Source organism: Kryptolebias marmoratus, linkage group LG4, assembly GCF_001649575.2.
Source record: "Kryptolebias marmoratus isolate JLee-2015 linkage group LG4, ASM164957v2, whole genome shotgun sequence".
Taxonomy (NCBI): Eukaryota; Metazoa; Chordata; class Actinopteri; order Cyprinodontiformes; family Rivulidae; genus Kryptolebias; species Kryptolebias marmoratus.
Genome location: NC_051433.1, coordinates 5,758,036 through 5,782,749, shown reverse-complemented (window position 1 = coordinate 5,782,749; position 24,714 = coordinate 5,758,036). Strand labels below are relative to the sequence as shown.

General features: G+C 40.7%; 3 protein-coding genes and 1 long non-coding RNA gene across 12 annotated transcripts in view; 1 reads left to right on the top strand and 3 right to left on the bottom strand.

Annotated features, from left to right (window-relative positions):
* The window catches only part of anks1ab (ankyrin repeat and sterile alpha motif domain containing 1Ab), a 52,564-nt gene extending 40,707 nt beyond the window's left edge, over positions 1 to 11,857 (top strand). For 2 of the 7 annotated variants that reach the window (XM_037975030.1, XM_025004290.2), the window contains 4 exons: positions 111 to 287; positions 4,554 to 4,652; positions 5,475 to 5,572; positions 7,429 to 10,397. In XM_037975030.1, coding sequence (XP_037830958.1) covers positions 111 to 287; positions 4,554 to 4,652; positions 5,475 to 5,572; positions 7,429 to 7,462 — 408 coding nt within the window. In that variant the 3' untranslated portion in view covers positions 7,463 to 10,397. Of the gene's footprint in view, positions 1 to 110; positions 288 to 4,553; positions 4,653 to 5,474; positions 6,062 to 7,428 lie in introns of all 7 variants that reach the window. The other 5 variants (XR_001808419.3, XM_017408757.3, XM_025004291.2 and 2 more) reach the window with 5 other exon arrangements.
* LOC119616931 lies at positions 170 to 3,435 on the bottom strand. The gene is made up of 3 exons (XR_005233023.1): positions 1,592 to 3,435; positions 442 to 797; positions 170 to 304 (listed from the first exon to the last, which is right to left on the bottom strand). It is a non-coding gene; the product is annotated as an uncharacterized LOC119616931 (long non-coding RNA).
* LOC108231536 (T-complex protein 11-like protein 1) lies at positions 10,696 to 18,728 on the bottom strand. Of its 2 annotated transcripts, XM_025004270.2 has the most exons (11): positions 18,626 to 18,728; positions 18,087 to 18,177; positions 17,860 to 17,989; positions 17,669 to 17,789; positions 16,722 to 16,942; positions 16,235 to 16,371; positions 15,880 to 16,061; positions 14,721 to 14,902; positions 13,114 to 13,292; positions 12,725 to 12,810; positions 10,696 to 12,629 (listed from the first exon to the last, which is right to left on the bottom strand). In XM_025004270.2, the coding sequence occupies exons 2-11, from the start codon at positions 18,163 to 18,165 to the stop codon at positions 12,573 to 12,575; spliced, it is 1,374 nt and encodes a 457-aa protein (XP_024860038.1). In that variant the 5' UTR covers positions 18,166 to 18,177; positions 18,626 to 18,728; the 3' UTR covers positions 10,696 to 12,572. The 2 variants fall into 2 exon arrangements, with proteins under 2 accessions (XP_024860038.1, XP_017264110.1); XM_017408621.3 differs by having other exon boundaries at positions 10,696 to 12,810.
* Positions 18,729 to 19,462: 734 nt separating this feature from the next.
* The window catches only part of phc2b (polyhomeotic homolog 2b (Drosophila)), a 35,136-nt gene continuing 29,884 nt past the window's right edge, over positions 19,463 to 24,714 (bottom strand). For both annotated transcript variants that reach the window (XM_037975028.1, XM_017408928.3), the window contains exons 12-15: positions 24,176 to 24,278; positions 23,962 to 24,076; positions 22,213 to 22,537; positions 19,463 to 22,127 (exon numbers count right to left, since the gene is read on the bottom strand). In XM_037975028.1, the coding sequence (XP_037830956.1) occupies positions 21,973 to 22,127; positions 22,213 to 22,537; positions 23,962 to 24,076; positions 24,176 to 24,278 (698 nt within the window). In that variant the 3' untranslated portion in view covers positions 19,463 to 21,972. The remainder of the gene's footprint in view (positions 22,128 to 22,212; positions 22,538 to 23,961; positions 24,077 to 24,175; positions 24,279 to 24,714) is intronic.

Genomic DNA, 24,714 nt, shown 5'->3' with positions numbered 1-24,714 from the left:
TCAGAACATCAGGTGATATGCATTCCTTCAAAATAAAAGCTAGACCTTTATTTATGTCTGTAATCTTCTTGGATGCTTGTTTTGCATTCACATTGTCTTTTTATTTACAGATCCAGACCTATGAGATCATCTTAACACTGGGCCAGGCGTTCGAGGTGGCTTATCAAATGGCGGTTCAGTCCAGGGCGAGACACTACATGCCCCCGACATCCCTGGGCTCAGAGTTCATAGAAACCAAAGCCAGCCGTCCCGTCTCTCAGTCATGGAGCAACATGAGAAGATCGGCGGTGAGTACCTGCAAACTCTTTAAAAAAGAAGCACAGCGAATGCGTTCTTACTTGTGAGAGAAGACTTTGCTCAGTTGATGTAAAGACAAAAATGGGGGGACCGGGGGTAGGAATATCTGGTGGTGGAGACATAATTGGGAAAATGTACACAAACCTCATGACCGACTTTTCTTCCTCTGCTGAATCCCCAGTGCACCACCTATAAAGGAAAATTTGCTGTGTGTGTGGCAGAAAGTGATGAGTCATTACTTAGCTACCAGCTTCCTCTCGCATACCCCACAGCACCGAGAGTCACTCCGGATCAGGGGAGATTTCCTATTTGCGCATAAGCAAAAAAAGTGATGAATGAAAGGTTTATTTGTTGCTTACAGGCAGATGAATGATTTGCTCCGGGCCGTTCCGAAGGGCTCGGCGCCCATGGTTGGACCCACCCGCCACTTCCTCCCTTTCTGATTGAGTGCGCTGCGTAAACGTTTGCGCAGATCCTCTGGGCCGCGTTGATGTATTGACCTTTCAGGCAGCATATAATAGGCATTCAGTGATCACTGTCACCTGAGAGAGCTGCACAGCCAGGAGCATGCTTACTGCAGGACCAGCTGCTTATGCAGAGACACAAATCATTTTGTTTTACTACCTGCCTCTTACTTGAATTTAGAGTCATCACAAATCTGCATAATGAGCCCGGCTCAGTGTTTGAGTTTTAGATGAGAGGGGGGCCTGATTTCTGTCACCTGTAGTTACTTTCCATGCTTTTTTTTTGTTGCCACAGAATGTTGTTGGTTTAAACAGAAACTGAGACAGTCATACAGTTTTTCTACATCCTCCCTGAGGAGCTATTAACTGTAAGCCCTGTCCCACACAATTACCGTTGTCACATGGTAGTTCTGCTTTAATGTGCAGCTTCTGCTTTAGAGCAATCCATTTTTTCGACTAACATAACATCTGATGCCTGCAAATTTTATCAGCTGCAGTTAACAATTAAATTAACCTTGGTCCCCCGGAGTGTTATTAAAATGCTCTCTCTGGCTGACCATTTAATTCTTTCAGCTAAGCTGTTTTAAAACTGTAAAGGGGTCCTAAGTATGCACTTGATACCAGCGTACATGCTTTTGTGAGGGAGTCTAAAGCAGTGGTCTTCAATTAAAATTTAGCAAGGGCAGACTAAATTTTTTTTAATGGCAAATGTCCAGAATAAATATATTGAAATTCTATTTTAGTGAATATTGTTTTTCAGAGCTGTACCCCTCAGTGGGCTGGCAGCTTCTCCCTGCAGAGGAATATTATGGGCCAGACGCAGGACTTACCATGCAAAGTAGACCTCATTTGGGTTTCGATCAGGACCGCGGTCCACCATTTGTGGACCTCTAGTCTCAGGCAGTCACCCTCTCCACACACACCAGCAAATGATCCACGTGGCGAACATGGAAACGAAGAAAGAACATTTAATGCAAGTGTTTCAAAGTTGATATGGAAAAATATGACACCACGCTCTTTCTCTTTGTTTTAAAGTAATTAGAAAAAGCTTTTATGGTAATGAGTAATTAGTGCGTCTGCCAAGAAATTATGCCTCTTTGACAGGAGCGTATATGACTTGACAGACACAAAAAAAAAACTACAGTGATGGGAAAACAACTAAACAGTGATTTAATATGAGGAAACATGAAAGCAAGCCATAACAAAGTGATGAGTTGAGATGCAAACAATCACATTAAGATGTAAAAAAAACTACAAAGAGGCAGACAAAACGTAAAAAACTGAAAATGAGATGACCTTAGTGATGTACAACCCCGTTTCCAAAAAGTTGGGACGTAGTGTAAAATGTAAATAATAACAGAAAGCAATGATTTAAAAACCCAGTAAAGTCATATTTTATTCACAGTGGAATATATTGAGTGTTTAAACTTAAAATGTAGAATTGTTTTGGGAAAAATAGGATCATTAGCAGCAACAAATCTCAAATATATTGGGACAGATCCATGTTTCCCTCTGTGAGGCCTCTCCTCTTCTTTTAACATCAGTCTGTGAACATCTAGGACCTGAGGAGAGCAGCTGCTGGAGGTTTTAGAGGGAATGTTGTCCCATTCTTTTCTGATGTAGGATTCTAGCTGTTTAACAGTCCTAGGTTTTTCCCATGATGCGCCAAATGTTTATAAATGGAGAGAGGTCTGGACTGCAGGCAGGTCAGTTCTGCACCTGAACTCTTCTCCTGCGCAGCCATGTTGTTGTAATGGATGCAGTCTGTGGTTTGCTGAAATATGGCCTTCCCTGAAAGTCTTGGTCTGGATGGGAGCATGTTGTTCTAAAGCCTGTGTATACCTTTCTGCATTGATGGAGTCTTATCAGATGTGTAAGCTGTACATGTTTGAGGCACTAATGCACCCCCATACCATCAGAGAGGCAGGGTTTTGAACTGTGCTGATAACAGGCCGGTTGGTCCCTCTTCTCTTTAGTACGGAGGATGTGGATTCCGTGTTTTTCAAAGAGAATTTCACATTTTTATTTGCCTCAGTTCTCCTCTTTGTCTCAGTTCTTTTAAATGAGCTCCGGCCCTGAGAAGAACTGCAGCATTTCCAGATGGTGTTCACATCAGGCTTATTCTTTGCGTGATAGAGCTTTATGCAGCATTTGTGGATGTCACGGTGAACTGTGTTTGCAGACAGCGATTTGTGGAGGTGTTCCTGAGCCCATGCAGGGATGTCGATAATAGAATCAGACCTGCTTTTTAATGCAGCGCTGCCTGAGGGCCTGAAGATCACGAGCATCCAATATTGACTTTCAGCCTTGTTCTTTGCACACAGAGATTTCTCCAGATTCATGAACTCTTTTGATGATATTATGAACTGTAGATGATGGAATATTCAAAGTCTTACCAATTTTATGCCAAGGAACATTATTTTGAAATTGTTCCACTATTTGTAGATTCAGTTTTTTTCACAGACTGGTGAATCTCTGCCCATCTTTAGTTCTGACAGATTCAGCTTCTCTAAAATGTTTTTTTATACCCAGTCCTCTTACTGACCTGGTGCCAAAAACCTAATTAGTTTGCAAAATGCTCCTCCAGCTGTTTCTTATTCATGCCACTTACTTTTAAAACCTTTTCTTGCCTCATCCTCACTTTTTGAGATGTGTTACTGCAATAAAATTTAAGGTTACTTTATTTTTTTCTCAAAATGATACAATTTCTTGGGTGGCACAGTGGCATAGTGGTTAGAGCTGTTGCCTCCCAGCAAGAAGGTTGCAGGTTTGCTTCCCGGCCTGAGGCCTTTCTGGGTGGAGTTTGCATGTTCTCCCTGTGCACACGTGGGTTTACTCCGGGTACTCTGGTTTCCTCCCACAGACCAAAAAACATGCATGTTAGGTTAATTGATGACTCTAAAATTGTCCCTAGGTGAGAGTGTGAATGGTTGTTTGTCTTGTTCGTCTATATGTGGCCCTGCGATGGACTTGCGACCTGTCCAGGGTGTCCCCCGCCTCTCGCACAGTGACTGCTGGGGATAGGCACAAGCTACCCGCGACCTGGAATGGAGAAGCGGTTAAAGAAAATGGATGGATGGATGATACAATTTCTTAGTTTAATCATTTGATATACTGTGTTTACCATGTTCCATTGTGACAAAAATATGAGTTTTGTGAGATCTGCAAATCATTGCTTTCTGTTTGTATTTTCCTTTTACACAACGTCCCAACCTTTTTGGGAATGATGGTCGTAAAAAAATATGTAAATTTTCCAAAATGAGATGACAAAAATGATCAAAAATTCATTGTGCTGAAAATCTACTTTACACAGCATATAGTTGGAAACACGAAACAGCCACAGACAACACAGATTATTCATTTGTGGCTGTTTTGTGTTTCTGGTTGTCCTCTTTGGGATGAGTGAAGAATTTTTCACACATCTTTCATAATCCGTCCGTGTTTGCCCGGCATGCAAAGAGCTGCTGCTTAAGACGGAACAAACGAACACAGTGTTTAATCAATTTTACACTCCACCCTTACTACTGCCACGTGCACACCACCTCCGCATGTGTAGAAATCCACAGCTCCACAGACCTACCATCTGATGATTGAACCGTCACTATTTAGAATCAAAAGACTTTTTATCAAATATCCCTTCTGTTAAAAAGAACAGGTTTTAGTCTGCTCCTTCTGCTGCTTCTGGATTTCTTCACTGTCCTTTTAGTGCAGTTAAATGCTCTGTCCCTCCTCCCCATCTCTTCTTTTTTAACATGTCTTTGTTCTTGTCTTCTTGGTCCTCCTGCTTCCCAGGGTGCCCCTCTGCTCGAATGCCGCTGCTGTCACTGTCACACGTGTACTACCCACCGTCCTTCCTTCCTCCCGTTGCACTCTGTTAGCCCTGGAATCCAGGTCCTTCTCTTTCCTTTCCTCTATTCAATCCTCAGCCATCAAACATTTGCTTACACACCAACTCCTCCCTTATTTTTTAATGTTTTTGGGATGCTGCTGTGCACTTTGACTCTTTTTTTTTTTCCTCTCTCTCTGTTTGTGGTTTTTGAAAATTTTCAACCATGAAACCTCCTCATCCCTTTACTTTCTCATCTCTCATCCTCATCTTCCATTTTTTGGGATTAAAATGCACATAGTTGAAGTTTTGTGGTTCAACCAATTTTCACGGAAGACAGGGTTTTCTCGAAGTGATTTACAGCCTCTATAAAACTCTTGGCTAAATGGCTAGAGAGGGTTTAATTCACTGCATCAGTAATGTGATGGTTGTCTCCGTTGGATGGTTGTAAATGTCTTTATGTGTGTTTGGATTCAGTGTCAGCAGGAAAAATTTCAAATGATAAATGCCTACCTTGAGATTTAATTATAAGTATGTAAAACATTTTTAAAGTAAGTTAATTAGCACACGGTATGTTTTGTGTAATGTCTGACATGTGAAGCGTTATTGTTGTTAATCAGCGTATTTTTTGACCTCAGAGGGTTGTATTTTTGGTTATTTGTTGTTGCGATCAGAAGCTGAGAGTTCTTTCTGTCAGACTTCATCCATTGTTGTGGATTGAGCCCTCAGTGTCTGTGATTGTAACCCGATCACCGGACTGTACCTCTAATCCACATGCACGTGTGTGAGCTGAGGACTTGTCAGTGTGGCTCAATGGCCTCCACTGCCGCTCGTCTCACGCCCTCCTCTCGTCCCTCCTCCCCCCATTCCCCCTCCCCCTCCGGCAGATCGACCCCCTGGAGATGGACGCAGACATGCAGTCCCTGGGCAGCACCACCTGGCTCTGTGACCAGCGGGACACCAACAGGCGTCCCGTCAGCACCAAGTACGAGACCACCATATTCTGAGGCCGGATCCCCACAGACGTCCCCCCCGCCCCCCCAACTGCACCCCCTCGTACTTTTCCTCAACCCTTTGCATCCGGCTCTCTGTCCATCTCTTTCTCTCACTGAGACACACACACACACACTCTCACACATTTACACATGTGAGCCCCGTGCCTTCTCACTGTGATGGTATAGCATCCCTCAGGGCTGCCTACTCCTGCACCTTCCTTTGCCCTGCCCAGCGACCCACACCAACCTCCTACATGCCATGACAAACACTCCTGCGGCCCTCCTGAGCTTCCCCAGCATCCCCGGCAGCCTCCCTCGCCTGTTGCTGCTGCAGCCAATGGCGGAGCCCTGGAACGGATGATCCTGGACTGATCTCATTTTACAGTGGCCCTGCTCTCTCAACCAAACTGCCTCTTCCTCCTCATCCTCCTCTTCCTGAGAACTTGCATCTGCCTCCAAATCCCCGATAGCTCCCAGAGGTTGCATCTTTATTATTATTCTTATTCTTTTTCTTTCAATACTCCTTATTTTCTCCACAGGCAAAACAAGTATGGTTATTTTTTTCATTTTTTTCTGTACATAGACTTAAACTGGCCTGACAGCAAGTTAAAAGGGAAGTCTGGTCATTAATGAAGGAATGTTCTGTCAGATAGTTATCACTGGTTAGCATCTTATCAGCTGTGACATCAATCATTGAGCACTGCGTATGGAGTAAAGGGGAAACGTCTTCCTCCAGGCGAGGTTAATGGCTTTTCTCTATGACGGATGTCACGGCTGATAAGGTACCAACCACCGACAGCTATTTGACAAAACATCACTTTAAAATGGTGGCAGACTAAATAAACTAAACTATCCCTTTAAAGTATTTAAAACATGTCAGAAAGATTTATGTAATGCTAAATTACTCCCTGAGTTTAGATTTCAAAATGATCAATTTGACATTTTGGGAACTTAGCTTATTTATTTTCTTGCAGAGAATTTACCAAGAACACTGATGAGGATTTTTGTATTGTTGAAGACAAGTGACGTTATCTGAAAAACACGACTACCACCTTAAATTAAAATGAAAAACCAACCTATTCTTCATTCATTTGTTTTTGTGATGTTTATGCCCCTGAAAATATCAAACTTTGACCTTTATTTGGTTAGAGTTTGTCACAGGAGGGGCGTTTCTACGTTCTTCTAAAACCACAAAAAATTCTCAGCACATTAAGATTTCTTCATCACATATTCTGATCAGTTTGAGTGCGAATGGAAGCTGAATGTAATGACGACGGCTCCAAACAAATTCGAAGCTTTAAAAATGTCAAAGCACAGAAAATACGTTTCTGCTTGTTGTTTTGGAGAGCTTAAACTTGGCCACATGTTTACACGGGGCTGTTAGAATGATGAAACCAGAAACAAAAAAAAGAAGCTGAAAGATGTTCTCTAGTTTAAGTTCATGCAGTTTGTATTTCTGCAAATGGAAACAACTGACTGGTGAGCGTTAACGGATATTTCTATATATTTACGTGCATTTTTTTATTTAATGTTTTGTTTAGAATTAAAAGAAAACTGTAAGATATCAGCCAGGAAGCTGCCATGTGCCAGAAGGTTTAAAGGTTGTTGGACATATTTTCAGACTTTCTGCACATGTGTGCGTAGATTAACAATCGTACTTCTCTGCAAGAAGGTGAAAGGGTCTGTTTCCCAAAACGTTGAATTTTTCTTTAATGGGTCCTTTTGGTATCAGACAAATTGAAGATCTGTAAAAAGTGTGATTTGTGTTTACACATTTTAATTTAACTAACTTTATTTGTTTTGCTTGAAGACAGTTATGATTTATTTTTTCTTTCTCCATTTGTAGCCTGTCCTGCCTTACCAGGCATCTACCACTGTGAGGCACTATGAGGAGGCTGCTTTGCTAAGCAAGGGATGCAAGATGGACTAAAAGTCAATGAAAGACAAAACAGCAACTTGCAGCAAGCAACTTTTTTTTAAAACTCATTTGTACAGTACTTATAGTAAAACCACATTGGAATCGGTCACAAATCTATCACTGATGTCCAAACTCAAAGCAGACCGAGAACTGAAACCTCACTTGAGGACGACTTTCCTACACGTTATCGAGGACGACAGCCTTACAATACTGCGATTATCTATGATCCACTAAACTCCCACTTGCCCCAAACAAACTCCACCAACTGCACGCCTCTGACCCGTTTCTAAAAGACTGAAAGGAAACCAAAAAAACAACGATTTTTTTGGGTGTGTTAAACTGACTGTGACTGGCTGAAGGACGTTGGTTTGATGATGGTTGCTCTGGCCTTGTACTGCCCAGTGCCTGTCAGCATTAATGGTAGCACCAAGAGCCTGCAAATCGTCTTTTTGTCCATTAAAAACAAACAAAAAGCACTGTGTTAAAAGAAAAAAAAACAATAAACAAAACAAAACAGCACTATCCCTTTTAAAACCTTGTTTTCCTACAGTGCAAGTGGAATATTTTAGCTTTTTGTGATACTTTTTGATAGAAGGGGGCAAAATGAATCACTTTGGGACGGAACGATGAAGAAATTATCATAGTTATTCCGACTTTATTATAACCAGAAGCAAAACAACACAAAAAAATGAACAAAAAATAAGCATATAGACACATTAGTTCTATGTTTTACTTACTTTTGTAATCTACACTTCAAGATGATTTCTTTAAACTGTAATAATGAGCCCCGAGCACAGTTTGGTGCACATTTCCCTACGTAGCATGATTACATGGGTGTCTGATTCACACCAATTTAGAATTAGGTAACGAACACACCAAGTATGACACTACAAGAGAAAGAATGAAAAGATTTCATTCCACCTCAGTGAAAGAGCCAAATTTAAACATTGTTTCTGTGTCATGTCGATGTGAACAGATTTGTTTTATTTTTATAAAGTATTTTCCTCCTGCACTGTGATACAGAGATGCTTGTTGTGGAGTCGACACATATCTGGGTTCTCCCTCTTGTGCACTACCTGCCATGTGTGCTGTACGCTTTGTTTCTGTTTGTCCCGGTGGAAATTTGGACTGTCCCTGTTTGTGTGTGTGCTGCAGGAGGCGTGTGAGGGACTGAGCTCCTCTGTCTGGAGACTGTTTAGATGTTGCTGCTCTGTGTGGCTGTGTCATTGCCACTCTGTTCGGACTTTTATCTGTTAGCTTCCACTTGATGATGCATGTTGGCAGTGTTTGTTTCCTTTTTGTGTTTTTGTCCCCTCTGATGCATTTGGCCTGAGCAGCCTCTGTCTGTACCGTGGCAGCGTCTCGTCTCCTCTCACTCATCTGCCCCCCTTTTTGTGTTTCCTCTCTCTTTGTTCATGCGCTAATTCCACGATTCATCCTCATCCCTCCATTTTGCCACTGTCCTCACATTTTGTCACACACGTTCCTCCATTTTGTGTGTCACCAGGACGACCTGCTCTAGTATGGATGCACAATATAAAAAGCATTACACTTTAATGAACAGCAGCTATTTAAAGCAAGTTTTTTTTTTTGTTGTTTTTTTTTGGGTGGCATGTTATGGCTGTGCATGTACCAGTCTTTTTTTTAACATTCGTGTTCTCCTTGTGTAGCTCGCCCCGGCGTTCAAGTTTCCGGATACCAAGCTGTGAGTTGGCGGGGAGCAGCCGATGCGAGTGTGTTTGCGTGTGTTTAGTTAGTATGCAAAGCAGAAGACAAGAAAAAAAAAAAAAAGAAAATAGAGAGAGAAGCTGAGACGTAAGCTTGAGCAACGTGCAGGGGCCAACCAGCGCTACTCTGACATTTAAATCTCACTCCGTGTCTCCTCCACTGCTCCTGAGATGAATCCACTCACAGCCAAAAGGTAACTCGTGGTGCCACGTCACTGACTAAACAGGACCTGTATATCACTCCTGTCTCGAGAAAGGTCAATCAGAAAGGCCAAGTCTATTTCCCGGCCTTCATGTGACTTACTGATCTTGTCATATAGGAACTGTAATGTGTAGAGCTCTGTAGACCGGTAATAAAATAGTCCATTAATGAGCATTTCTATTGATCCAGGTCTACTGAAGATAGTAACAGTGGGAATTGTTAAAGGGTAATAAAATGTAGAAGGGAAGAAGAAGAAGAAAAAAAAGAAACTGTACCAGCATACGATGCTTTGGCCACGTTGGTGGACAGAGTGTGGTTTGTCTCTGGAAAAAATGTGAAACTGTTTCAAATTTCAAAGCAATATTATATTAATGACATTAAATAATACAAAGACAAAACAATTCCTCTCCAGTCTGTTGTCAGCATTGATTTTCTTTACATGGCTGAGCAGTCAAAAACAGGCACATTACACCAGCTGTTTGAAATCAAAAGTGACATTACAAGATGGTAATTATTGTACAATTGTGCTTTCATTGTTTCCCCCGCTGCAGAGATTAGTGGGTGGCGCAGCGTCTAATCTAAACAAACGATTAGCCCAGTTCGTGCCTCTCGTGTACTTTATTACTTTCAAGTTGCAGAGTTGAGCGCTTGCTGATCTCTGGAAAACACTCATCAGCATTGCTGCGTCATTCTACTTCGTCCTCACTGAACACAATTCTTGTGCTCGACTAAAAGTTAAAAATATGTATTTTTGAGTATTTAAATCAGAAAACTGCAGATGTAATTTAGGAAACGGGTTCAAAAGAATCCTTATGATGCAGCGGTTTATATATTTTCTCTGAAACAACAAAGTGTTTGAGGCTTTCTGAACGTTTGTGACTGCACACATCTAAGTTAAAGGAGCATTGCCAATGTTTTCTGCATGTTGTTACCTAACACAGCTCGTAAAAAAAACAAAAAAAAAACAAGTCTTAAAACTTAAATGGCTGGTGTAAAAATGTCTTCCTTTGGCTAAAGTTCTCTACCGGAGAGTATCTGATTTTAATTTGATGAGGAAATATTTGAGCTCATTCTTGAACTCGAATGTTGAGGTTACAATCCATCACACTGAACGTTTTGTCTGGTTTGTTCTTGTAATATCGTTATTAGCAACAAAACGAGAGTAGTTTGTTAAAAAAAAATCACACAAATTTCCATTAAAAACTCAACAACTCTGATTAAAAAACAATAAACTGAAGATTGGGTCCACCTTTAAAGCTAAATAAAATGTACATTTTGGCCAAACTTGTCATGATTTACCTCAGAAGGTTATTGGCATGTACGGTTATTTACACTTGTTTATAATTATAACTGAGTCAGCTGCTTTCAAACTACAGTTTGTTTGTTTTTAACTTTAACTCCTGAATTATAAAGAATTACTCAATAAAAACTAAAGAAGCGAGACAGAAACTATAAAGACAGAAGAGAGAAACGTCCATCTGGAAATTCACTGAAGCTCATTTCAATTTAAAGTTCAGTAAAAATGTCTTAAATTCAGAAACTTATGTACAAAACTTTAATGCTCCTGGTTCACTGTGGTGGATTATATAATATAATATAATATAAGCAACACACTTTTTATATAAATTTCTTTTACAAAGGGAACAAAACAACATCTTCTCATTATTGTCTGCTTAATTGTCCCATCGATTAAAAAAACAACAAGAATTATCATGTAAATAAACAAAAAAATAGTTTTTTGCCCCAAATTAAATGTCGATATAAAACAACAATATGTATCTAAACCTTTCTAGTTATTTTATTAAAAAGAAGAAGCTAGAAATGACCACTTTTTCTAAGAATCATCTAAAAGACAAACAGTTTGGTTTCACTCAGCTCGTTTGAAGTAAATCCTCTCACTGTTTTAAGTTGTTTTTGTTTCAACTTGGAGAGATTTTAACACGTGTATTTTCATTTGTTTGCTCTGTAATGCGTGTTGTTTTAATGGCTGTATGAACTATTACAATGATTCACTTTGTTTACAAATATATCACTGTTTAGAACCACACTCCCCTCTAATATTAACAAAAGGAGGAAACAATATATTTTTGGTTTATGATCAAAGGTGCAAATAAAGAAAAATGGAAAAGAAATGAATAAAAAAAGTGCTTAATGTCTTTGGTATATCATCAACATGAACAGTCATCAGACACCGAGCTACACAGTAAAGCTTAATATGTACAAAATCTTATTTCTTTGGTTCTTGTTTACAGCCCTAATCTGTCGGGACGTTGGGTAAAAATGTAAATAAAAACAAAACGCAATGATTTGAAAATCACACAAACCCATTTCTTATCCCTGATGGAACACAGTAAACATATCAAATAATAAAACTAAGAAATTGTACCATTAAAAAAAAAAAAGAGGTAATTTTGAGTTTTGTAAGTCAGTATTGGATGTTGGTGATCTTCTGCATTAAAAACACTTCCACAGATCATCGTCTGTAAACACTGATCACCCTGTCGTCCACAAATGCTGCTTAAAGCTCTATCAGGCAGAGACTAAGCCAGATGTTTCAGTGTCCTGCCTGGATTCTACATCAGACAAGAATGGGGCAACGTTTCCCTCTATAACCTCCAGCAGCTGCTCTCCTCGGTTCCTAAACGTTTCTGGGTTGTTATTAAAAAAAAAAAAAAAAAAACTTTTTTAAAGATTCAAAATTACCTTTTTTCCCACAAAAAAATGTACATTCTTTTAGTTTAAACATCTGATATATTTCCCATGTTCCAATGTAAATAAAATATGGGTTTATGAGCTTTGCAAATCATTGCATTCTGGTTTTATTTACACTTTACACAACGTCACAGTTTTGTCAGCATTAGGGTTGTAATATGTTCTAAATGAGTCTGTTTCTTTCTGCTGCCCAACATTACTCCATGTTTTGTGTTTCACTGCCTCATTCTTTTACTCGGACTTTAAGTCCTGGAATCCAAGAAAATATTCTAGTTTTGGAAACTGTAAATGTCAATTAAACAAAAGAAAAAAAAAAGTAAATCCATCTGCACCGTTTTATGTTTTAAGTCTCACGACTGACCTCAAGCTTTTCCCCCGAACAGTTCTAGTTCACCATATTTACAATCTAAAAAGACACGTTCAGGTCACCCTCAGTTTAGCGCGAGTCCTCGGCAGTCTCGGCCTCTCCAGGCGGCAGCAGCAGCTTCCTGAGGATGGGTGCATAGAAGGGACCAAAGACGGTTTGGTTGAAGCGGACAATTTGCCCAAAGGCTGTCCCTAGCTCTGCTAACTCCGCTCTCACCAGCCCGAGGGGAAAAGGCAGCTCTGGACTCCTTTTAGGCGAGCCGCCCTGCAGCGTGGCCAGGAGGAAGCCCTGAACTCTTTCTCCTGTGGTTGATTGAAAGAAAAGGAAATGTTACACAGCAGCGAGCATGCAAGTTTAAAAGCACATAAACGGGACGTAATGCGTGACGGAAAAAGTTTGCAGTTTTTTGGTGTTAAAAGGATGTGTTTAGATTTTACAGCAAAAACGGTTCATCCCTGAACCCAAGCTTACTGCAGCTCTTCTTTTTATAGAAACATTTTCTATAACTTAAAATGGGTCAGTTACATCAAAGTATTTACGTTTCTTTAAAGTCAGAATCCACCAATACTGGAAATGCCTGGTTTCCTCTTGGGTTCATGCCTGACCTATAAGTGTGCGAACAGGGTTGTTGTTCTTCCACAGATCGGATATTTGTCCTCTCAGCAGATCCTGGCTCTCCTGAGGCAGTCCTCCTCCTCCTCCTCCTCGGGCGCTCAGAGCTTCTGTCACCTGCTGCAGAACTGTCCCACCGAGCTCCAATAGGGCCCTCTTCAGGTCAGCTTCCCTGGAGCACCAGAGCCTACAGTTAAAACCTTCACCCGCTCATAGACCTGACAGATTTCTTCTGCTTTTTGACTTTGTATTTATTTTTCGGTCATGTTTAAATGTTTCAGATCACCAAACACGTTAATATCAGCCAAAGATAACCCAATTTCATTTATTAAAAGGAAACAAAAAGCTGTCCAAACCAACCTGGCCAGATGTGGAGAAGTAACTGCTTTCATTGTTAAATTGTGAATTGTGGTTTTTCTTTTTTGGAAACCTAAGTTCAGTTTTCCCAGCCTCACTCAGGCCTGATCACTGCCAGACCCGTAGAGTCAAGAAATCCCTTAAATGGAGTCAACATCGACAAAAGGAGAAAATACTGAACAGTGATGAACCTTCCCAGGAGCAGCCGGCTGACCAACATCACTCCAGGAGGTTTTAAAAGAACCCAGAACCTCTAAAGTTAAGGTCAGAGTTTATGATTCAACAATAAGAAAGGGACAAAGGGTAAAAATGGCCTCCATGGAAGAATTCCAAAACTAAAACCACCGCTGGGCAAAAAGAGCACAAAGGTCCGTCGCACATTTCCCATAAAAACATCTTGATGATCCCGAAGACTTTTGGGGAAAAAAAAGATTCTGACAGTCGAACACGGTGGTGGTAGTGTGATGGTCTGGGGCTGCTTTGCTGCTTCAGGACCTGGACAACTTGATGTAATTGATGAAAACATGAATTCTGGCGTCTACTAAAAGTCCTGAAGGAGATCAGGATCCTGTCGGGTCATCAGTTCACTTGAGTTCTGCAGCAGAACAACGTGATGGGGAACATTCATCGCCCGTTCTCACAAACAGGGTTTAAAGTTTCTGTCGCCAAGGGTGGGATATCCAGTTATTAGCTTTAGGGGACAGTTTCACACAGAGCCAGATTGGGTTGGAAAACATTTTTCCTTTAATAAATAAAATCATCATTTAAAACCTGCATTTCTTTGGTTTACTCAGGTTATGTTTGTAAGTTTTCAACATTTGTTTGACGGTCTGAAACGTGTAAGTGTGGCAAAAATGTAAAAACAGAAGAAATTTATAAAAAGGGCAAATACTTTTTTTCACAGCACCGTATTTCAAGTTAAAAACACACGGTTTAATTTTATTTGATTAAATTAAGAGTAGCTCTTTCAGAAGCTGCCTAAATGAGTTAAAGGTGTGTTTGTTGAAAGAATCGGATATTTCTCTGCAGCTTGGACCAAACTGAGCAGACCTTGATGATCACAAGCTGCTGCTCTACAGTCATCCAATAATCATGACAAGGCGTCTCTTAAACAGAAAGAATGAGGTTAGCTGGATCTGCTCTGACAAGCTGGTCGCCTCCTGTCACCTCCGATGGTGTCCCTCTCATACGATACCTGTTCCCCATGACAGCCGGTACATGCATCAGCCCATCCCCCTCTTACCTGGTGTGACTGCCCTCCAGCAGGGCAGCGACGGACTGACGGAGTTTAGCTACAAACCCGCGCAGGGAGAAAACGACACCCCCGAACTGAGCGCTGGTCAGGAGCAGCACCGACGCCTCCAGGACCAACACGTGGAGCCGCCGACTCAGATCGTCCAAACGGGCCCGATCCATCAGCACCGTCTGTACGTGGGAGGAAAAACGAGTTCACCTCAGAACCACAAACGGCTTCCTGAAAGATCTAAAGTGGGAAGGTGCATCAGGTATTCTACAGAAGGGATTTCTTAAATGGAAAACAAAGATTTTTAGTTTATTTTTTATACAAAACCAAATTCAAATGAAAGAAAACCACATCACCCTCCACCTTTCATGCCAGAGTTTTAGATTAAGATCATCTTCTGCTGAGAAATGACGGAGTCGGAGCTGTTTCAAACCTTGAAATAAACATTTTATAATATCGTGGGATGGCTCACTCAGAGTACGTGTTGTGAATGAGTCTCAGCTACTACCACACCAAAGTTTAGCTCCATATCTGTATATTTACCTGAGTTATGGCCATTTTTGTGTTAACTAATGTCGATTAGCTGTGAAAGCCATCTTTAATCAGAATGACTCCAAAGGTGTATCACTTGTGGATGGACATCCAGTGATTCCTGTCTGAAAGTTTCAATAAAATCCATCCAGTGGCTCATGAGATATTTAGCTAACAGACTGAATATCTATGCTAAAGCCTTCTGCAAAGATCTTACACAAAGTGTAGCACTCAGAGAATGACTCTTAACAACAACCACACCGAATCTTATCTCAAAACTGATTACTTTCTGTGAGTTTCATTTAAATTGGACCACTGGTTCTTAAGATATTTTGATAAAAGACACAGGCAGAAACATCCGTGGCCTTTCGGTGGTGGGTGATAACCGAACAGACACATCTGCTGCTGATCCTTGAGTATTTGAGCTCTTCTGACAGATCTGTGTTGATACATCTAATAAATGAGCTTTGGAGCTGCTGTTCTACACGAGCTCTAATGTCTTGTCACATGCTTTAACATCCAGCCTGCTGAGGGAGAGTGCACCGAATATTCCCTCGTAATCCATAAAACATCAGCCGGTGTAATGAGAGGTGTAGGGAGAGATATAATTTCTCAGGCTGCTGCTGACCTCTGGATAGTTCTGGTGCCGCGGGTCCCAGCGGAGCAGGCACATGTAGGCCCGGTTCAGGACGGCGGTGGGGCGGGGGAGACCTCGGCTGTCAGGTCTGGGAAAATCCCGCCGAGCTCTGAAGGCTGCCGTCTCCTCTGATGCTGCCGCCTGAAGCCAAGCGTCTGTGTTGTCGAGAGAAGCTGAGGGCAAAAGCAACTTCATGAAACTGGAAAAGTAACTTTCAGACTGAGGCCAGACATGACGGCCTTGTCGCTGTTCAAACTCTGAGCTTGTGACATCGTATCAGATTATGCAAAACGTTATTTTCAGAGTATGTGCCGGGGATGGCTGTCTCATTATAACTCCTCCCCACCAGGCTGTTTGTCCAGGATCTGCTGGAACTTGAGTCTCTCGTACTGAACGGCCTGCTGCAGGAGGTGAGGCCTCAGGCTCTGGATGGTGAAGTTCACCATGTCGGTCTTCATCAGCCCCAAGACACGGAAGATCTCCCTGAGGAAAAACAACTTTCAGTAACACATTGTCTCTGAGAGCAGGGAAGATGGCCACCACAGCTAATCACAGTAATAACCAAAATCATTGTAACTTCATCCTTTTTAACATGAGATGAACTCAGTTTAAACTCCGGCATGAAAGGAGGCGGGTGATATGCATTCCTTCAATGAAGTCCTTTAATTTTTCTACGTTTTTAAAGAACTGGAATATCAAGAATAACCCGAGCATCTCTAGTAATCTATGTCACTTTTAACATAAACTAAAATCAAACTATTTGGTGAAAAGGTAACGAGTATGTAAAGTATTGTTGATATTTGGGTAATCATGGGACGGCATCCTGTTTCTACCTAAGGAGCTCCACAGGGTCCTTGAGGTCCCGCAGAGCTCTGACCTCGGGGTCTCGAACCGGAGCGCATAAAGACGCCATGGTGCTTGTAATGAATCCTGCCAGTCGGTGGAGGTGGAGGGCTCCGTGATGGACCTGCTGCTGGATCAGCTCCATGTCCAGAACCTCGTCCAGCTGAGACCTCAGCCTGACATGTCCGGGCAACAGCAGCGACGCCAGCATCTGAGGGCAAATAAAAAGCTTCCTGTAATCTGGTCGTATAAACGCCGGCTGTCATTTTCCTGTTCATTATTTTTCTGTATTTGTTTTGTGATCCAATTACTTCTGTAGACGTTGTGTTTGTTTAGCCATTCGTGTGTGACAAGGTTCAGCTCAATCAGGAGACGGCTGCTGTTTGTGAAACTTTTATTCTGTTCAAAATATTACATTTTACTTACAAATATTTCCCCCATAGAAATACTTTGAGACCTATTCAAATTATTCTCTTTATTTAATTCTCCTCTGGGATCAATGAAGTATTTTTGAATTTGAATTTTAAAACTTCTTCTGCTACTTTTAGTTTTAGCTACAGTTGTGTAACTTTATTTAGCCTTTTGTTACTTTTAGTTAGCCTTTGGATACTGTCAGCTAGCATTTTGCTACTTTAAGCTTTTAGTTCACCTTTTGTAACCTTTAGTTTTAAGCTAACCTTCTGCAGCTTTTAGCTTCTAATGAGCCTTTTGCTACTTTAAGCTAACCTTTTGTTACTTTTAGCTTTGAGCTACCTTTAGCTATCATTTTGCCACTTTTAGGCAGAGATTTGCCCCTTTTAGCTAGGGTTTGGAACCTTTAGCTCGTGCCCTGCTTCTTTCAGCTTCAGCTTCGTCATATTTCAGTAACGTTACACAGGACTCGGCGCTGACGCTGCCGTTTGCAGAGTTTAACTGCGGCGTTTTCTTCTGAACTCACAGCTTTGACCTCCTGCAGCAGAACGAGAGCGTGGCTGTAGTTTGGAGGATCGCTGCTCAGCTGCTCCTGAAGACTGTCCCAGAACACCTGGTAGACGATGTCCTTCACTCTGCCCTCCAGGCTGAGTCGGGACAAGGAGAGGTGAATTCAGCTTATACGAGCAGCTTAAGGTGGAGTGAAACATGTTGTACCTGTTGGTGGCAGCGCTCGGAGGTTTGAAGTGGAAGTCTCTGTTCACCACGATCTCATGAGCAAGGCTCAGGTTGGAGACACAGTTTTCCAGCTCCATCAGGCTGGATAATGAGGCGGCAGGAGGACTCCCTGACACACACACACAAGGATAATTAAAATTAAAACTGCCACTGTGGTAATAATTCAATTACTAATAGTCTCTGAAGTGCTGTAATAGAGCTCAGACCTGTAGGAGAGTCGAGTGTTTCCAGACTGGGAAGGTCAGCAGGAGAAGCACCTGCAGCGTCCTCTCTCTGACTCGACATTTCTGCAGAACTCTGCAACATTTAGATGATCATTAACATCGAATAACTACTTAGAACAATATTTAAAACTATTTATGACTGATCATTTATAAACCATTCAGGTATGTTTCCTTATATCCCCAATATAATAGTTTCAAATGTTAAGGTTTTGGTAATACTGGTCAAATAAAGTGTGTTATTAATAACAAACACGTTCAAAACTATTTAAAAAAACAACTTAATAGATGAAATCTCCTCTAGAAACTGGCAGGTCACTAAACTTTTTAAAAGTCATAAATTTGTGAACAAATACTTCTGAATCTACTAAAATTGTACTTAGCTAATTATTTCTACACGTACAAATTTACCTTAAAAGACCTGAAATTGGTTTTAAAAGGCGCTTAATCAAATTTATATAAAAGCAGACATGCACACACCATCACCACATTTATATTATAAAAGTGTTTTCTTAAGAACTAACCTGTTTTTAATGAATTTATAGATAAATCGTCAGTGTAACAGCGGAGCCATCAGCTGTTTAAAAGTTGCGTTTGTCAACATTTAACGTATCAGTTCAAACCTGGGCGAAACCATTCGGATCGGAAACTGTGGGGGTGGGAGCTTAAAAAAAACGAGTTAGCGGTCCAACGCGTATTCTAAAACTATTTTCACGACTTACACACAAAGTAAATTCTCAAACACTACAAATACAAAATATTTACGTATTTCTTTTATAAATGAGGAAAAAGTTTGTTATTAATTTTTTAGTTCGGTCCATTCTCAAATCATAACAGTGGGCGTGGCTTTAATGTAACTTCCTGCTGCGTTTGGACACTTCAGAGTTCAAACAAAGCGCGTCCTACCTGTTCAACACTTCTTTTCTGCTTTATAAAAACAATGTCTGCATGAACGGCTCATTGTATAAAACAATGACTCGTAAACAGCTGGAATCAGACTAGAAAACTCCAGTAAAACAAAAAGAAACAAACAGAAGAGCACAGAAATACAAATACTTACTGTGCAAAAGTCTTGAGTCGTGCCTCATTTCTTTATTTTGCTTCCAATGAGGCTTATTATTTACTTTAACTTACCTACAACTGATTAACTATTAGGGTCAAGGTGGTCACCACAGCTAACTGTGGTGTTAGTGTCAAATTAACCAATATGATACACATTTGTACAAAAATAAAGCTAATTTTAAGGTTTTCAGTTGTTGGTGTCCAACACAAATCCTCAAATATGCGGTCCATTTCTTTTTACAGTGACGCATAAATGATTTAAATACACAGAAACAATAAAAAGTGTGCCAAGACAAAAATGTTTTGCAAATTATTTATAACTGCAAAATGTATATCAAAGTGTTTTTTTTCATAAATACAAGCATCTGACAAAGCATCATCTAAAATAAGTTTAGTTTCTATCACCCCAACAAAACACAGATATGGTCATCTTTTCATTAGAACACACAAGAACTCCCACACCAATTGAATTTTACAAATTTGCATATTTAAAAATGGTAAAATTTAAATTTTGTTTGTTTTTTTTTAAAAAGAAAAAAGATAAATTACAGAAACAGTTTCACACGTTTTCCTCGCTTGAGGTGATATGCATTGTTTTACAAATGCACAACACGCCACATTTTGCATGATAAAAAACAAAAGACAGAAAGTAAGAGCCATAAGTCAGGATGTGTAACGAAAGCAGCAAACCCAAACTGTTCCTCGGATAAATTAGTGTCCTATAAACCTGAGACGGAAAATCAATGTCATATTCTACCTAATCATTCTGACAAAAGCAGAGAGAAAATCATTTGTAAGCAATTTAGATATACAGGAGAAAATTAGCGGAAAAAAAAAAAAATAAAGTCGATGCCACCAAAGAGGCTCCTTAAATGGTTTTCTCTGATTCAAGCTTTGCACTCGAGAGCTGTGGGAGTCTTATTGTGAGGAAAGGCAAAAGAACATCTGCTGAACAAAACAAAAAAAGACTGATGAACACAATCTCCTGTTCCCAGGCACACATACAACCATCTTTCTTTCACACGTTAACAAAAACGTGCGTAATAAATCCAAACGTTACTCGTGTTTATCCAGCCAGCACAGACTGTTGCAGTGTGACCCGTACCAGGCGTTCCTCAGCTCCGATTTTCCCCTTTTCGGGCTGAATTTAAGATCAGATCTTAACAAACAAAGCTGAGAAGAAATAAAGCCAAGAAAAGTGAGGATGGAGCATGTCACTTCGCTCTTTGCTCCCTGATAGCAGATTAGAGATGGTGCTCTTTTACACATGTAATAATTAATATTAAAAAATTATTATGTTGGGTTTTGGGGGAGGAAGATGTAACAACGAGCCTTTGTCAACACCTTCTAGGGTTGGGCGACAGGCTAAATATTCTGATCGGCCATCGTCAGTCCAACAAACAACAGTTATCGATGTATTCTCTTAGGGTTACATTGGTTTTGTTGTTTGTTTTTGGAGGAGGAGGAGCGGTGGACCGTGTAACTACCATTTTCCATACAACTGTGGAAGTAGGCTGCTCCGCGCCAGAAAAAAACAAAAAGAAAAGTCACAGATTTGGAATTAATTTGATTTTGAACCTAGGAGTGACTCAAAACTTCTGACCTGTAGCTCTAATTGGAGCAGCTCTGTCACACCAAAAACAATGAAGTGGTCTCATCAGCTTTGAATTGATGCCCTTATTGTTGCAGCACACACTATTTTTGAAAGTTGGAACCTGCTGGATCTCGACGGACCTGTGAGGGACGGAGGAGGAGGAGGAGGAGGAGGAGGAAGCTTAACCAGCCATGGCTTCATTGTTTTGTACCAAACCTTAATGCAGCAGTGAATAAGCACTGATTGAGAAAATTGGGGTTTTAATCCATTAAAGCTCACCATTAGCAGTGTGGCAGCCTGTGTATAGCAGCTGATGGCTGATGGTGAGTGATAATTAACTCCACCTGCCTTCATTTTGTGTGGTTGGTATAAAAATCGTGGGCCGTTTGATTACGTTTAGATGTTGTTTGTCAATCGTCTTATAAATTAGGTGATCAAAAACACATCTTAACCACAGGGCAAAGCAGAATCTTTTATATTATTTATACATTTTTTCTTGTTTGTGCTTCAAATGATGCTGGAGTGAATATATCAAATTTAATGCCATAAAAAAGTAGTTTTAAGCAACATGGGAGAGATGACTGTTCTTATTTTTCCCTTTACACAGCTGCCTACATTATGATAGACTGAGTCACAATTTTTATTTACCTTGTACTTTGTTATGATAAGATTAATATTTCACAGAAATTAATTAAAACAAATAAATTACTGACCAATAAAATGACAGCACTTTATCAGAGCTGCTCAGCGTGCTGTCAGAAAGAAACAGGACAGAAAGTTTGAGGTTTGAACACGATGGACTGATCAGGGTGGAACCAGCCTGTTCAAGCTTGGATTGGAATTGTACATTTTAAGACTAGGGGGGTCATACTTCTTGAAAAGAAAAACGTTAATGTGTTCAATCAAACCACCTCCAACGGACTCCAGCTGTTGATGGTCAGTGCACTCATCCGGCCACCCAACCCTTTCACCTTCCCTAGTTTTCCCCAGTTTTGTGGATGCATGTATGTTCTGCATGTTTTCACACCTGGAACACTTATACCCAAATACAACTAAAAAAAAAGAACAGGACTGATGGTAACACTGTGGGTCTGATTTATCTGTCGGTGTGTCCGAGTCAAGCAGGAGTGAGATATGAAAGGAACCGCTGCGGTAGTGTGGAGAAGACCAGGTCATGGCACAGTCAGCGCTACAATCTATGCACTCGTTTTCCTGCTATGAGTCTTTCAGCATGTTGATGCGTGCAAAGATCTTAAGTGCAGGTCCCAGCTTAATGTTCATGGTGCTCATTAGGTGGTCTTCCTTTAGGAGGAGCAGGGCTTGTCCATCAATCTCCTGAGAGCGAAACTCGTCTGCGATCTCCTGACAACCTGCACGACACCAGAGGAAAACGTCAAATTCCTGCACAAACTACACGTGCACAGTGAGCTTTACGGATGCACCGACTCCACTGACCTGGTAGCGAACGAATGAACTCGTAAACTTCCTCCACGTTCCACTTGGTGGGGTCGTTGGGTAGGAAGCGCTCGCAGAGCGACGGCGCGTCCCTTCCAGTACAGCCCTCCTGGTCCGAGGACCGGCTTGGCTGCCGATGGACGGGGGCTTGGGCCGAAGCTGGAGCGGGAGCGAGAGGTCCCGAGCTGGCTGCGGACAGGGGGGACGGCGGCTCTTCGTAGCTGGACATGTCTGAACACGGACTGGACTCCTCTTGACTGGGCTGAGAGGCCTGTGGCGAGGATATAGAACCGCCCTGAGTCTGCTGTGGTGACGGGGACAATTTCTGAGGAAAAAAAAAGAATTCAGGAAAGAAACGAAAAGGCTGATCAGTAAATAGATGACACATAAGTTAGAATTACTGTTCAGTAGCTTTAAACAGCTAAGATCACTGCATCCAAACTAAACATCAGGAGCTCTGTGTCTCTTACTGGAGCATCCGCACTTCCTTCTTCTAACATTTTAGAGGAAAACGAGCGGTATAATACTGCTTGAGTCAACGTAAAAATAATAGAGGTGTTGTGCTTAAAAAGGTCTGTGTTGCATTTTGCCTGGCAGAAATGTAAAAAAAAAAAAAAAAATACCAGTTTGCATTTTTGTTTGCTCTTCTAAATATAAAAGGGAGGATTTGTGGCTTCAGTCCAGCTACAGAGAGGATTTAAATGGTAAACAGTGGCAGCTGGTTTATTTAGTTACTATATAAATAGTAACAGAATAAAACAAGTCATCGCTGCTTAAAAAAAAAAATCAGGTGTGTGGAAGTTAGAGGTTCCTTGTACTTTAGTAGGAGTAATTTTAAATCCCACTGATTGTTGTTTTTTCACTAAGGTAAAATATTTAAACACGTCTGCAGTTATTGGTTAACTCACGTTGAATTATGCTAACATCCTGCCTAATAATAGTTTAATTAGTTTACTATAATTTCCATTCAAGACCAAAGACTAAAAAAGCAAAATAAAGCATTTTATAAAAGGAAAAACATGACGAGTGAAATGAGTTTATTCTTCAGGGATTCAGTTTATGACACATTAGGCCACTCGTGCATCATCTGTCCAATCTGATAATTACATTTATTAAAGGTTTCTGTTATCCAACACTGCTGAGCGTCGACTGACAGTGACAACGCTTAATTATTTGCCTGACAGCTCATAATTTTGGGGCACTAAAAAAAGCTCCAAAGCAATGCTGTGCTCCTATTTGAAGTCGTTTTCTTAAACATATCAGGAAGTCCAATCACCGGCAGTCAAAGTGGAGGGGTTGTACCCGAATATGTCAATAAATGTTTTAAACCAAACACTTAAAACTATACATGACCCAAGTTATTTCAAACATAGAAGCAAAAAAGATTTGAGGCAAATAAAACCCAATTTTCTGTATTATTGCTAATTTACCTTTTTAATTTACATTCTTGCATTTTTTTAATCTACTTGTCTTCAAGTTAAAGACAATGTCACAGTATGCATGATAAACCTAGTTCTATATGACGACTTTATAATCAGTGAAGTGGGCAGAAATTCTTGACTAATGCGTTCCTGTTCGGGACCGCTGAAGACCATAGAGCACTTAATGACCCTCAAACACAGAAAGACACAAATCAACCGCCACTTCATTAAAAAACATGAGGCGGAAAAAGTGCAAAGTAAATCAAAAATGTGTTGAGGAAGCAGTTATCTGAGGAGAGGTTTCACAACAGCAAAGAAGCGCCTGTACCTGCTTTTTAGCCTCTATGCTGGCGCGGCCGTGAGATCTTCGGCGCCAGCGGTTTGTTGCTTTGTTCCTCTCCGGGTGGAAAAGCCCGACCCGCTTTGTGCAGCCCACATTGTACCTGTTCAGAAAACATCCTCGCGTTTTATGGCTTTCCTTTTGTTGTACCGTTATGTAAATTTGTCGCGTACGAAGAGGTGCGAACACCCGGGTGACTTGCCTTTTTGCACAGACAACTGAGCAGAACCTTTTGGAGCCCTTAAACGTGTACGCAAAGTCCACCCAGCCGCAGTATTCACACGTCAGCTTGGGCTCTTCTTTCTCTGAAAGAAAGCAGCGTAAACATGAGACCGAGTAACAGCAAGGCTGCTGAATAGAGCCATTCACCTCTGAAAGATGATGCCTGTAATTAAATACCAAATAAAACACAAAAAGATCAAACAATAAGCCTAATTAGCATGTTAAAACACTGAGTATACCAAAGATTCATTGTGTATGATTTTAGTAGGAGACATCTTTCTGAATTTTGGTCTGAACTTCTTTTTAATTAAAAAAAAAAAGATAAATAAAAGGGAATAAATGTGACTTAAAGAAAAGCAGCCATCATTACCGAAACACAATGCTAATCACATTAGCTTTTTCAATGCTAAGTTAGCATGTATGCTAATTATTAGTCGGCAGCCTGTGATTATTAGGATTTTTTGACATATGTTGTGTTATTATGATATTTTTATTGGTTGTGGAAATGTATAAATCAGT

Coding starts and splice junctions, on each gene's coding strand:
- LOC108231536 (XM_017408621.3), bottom strand. CDS start 18,165: ATGTCGAGTCAGAGAGAGGACGCTGCAGGTGCTTCTCCTGCTGACCTT. Junction 16,943..17,668: donor TGCTGCAGGAGGTCAAAGCT/GTGAGTTCAGAA, acceptor ATTTGCCCTCAG/ATGCTGGCGTCGCTGCTGTT. Junction 16,062..16,234: donor GATCCTGGACAAACAGCCTG/GTGGGGAGGAGT, acceptor TTTTGCCCTCAG/CTTCTCTCGACAACACAGAC.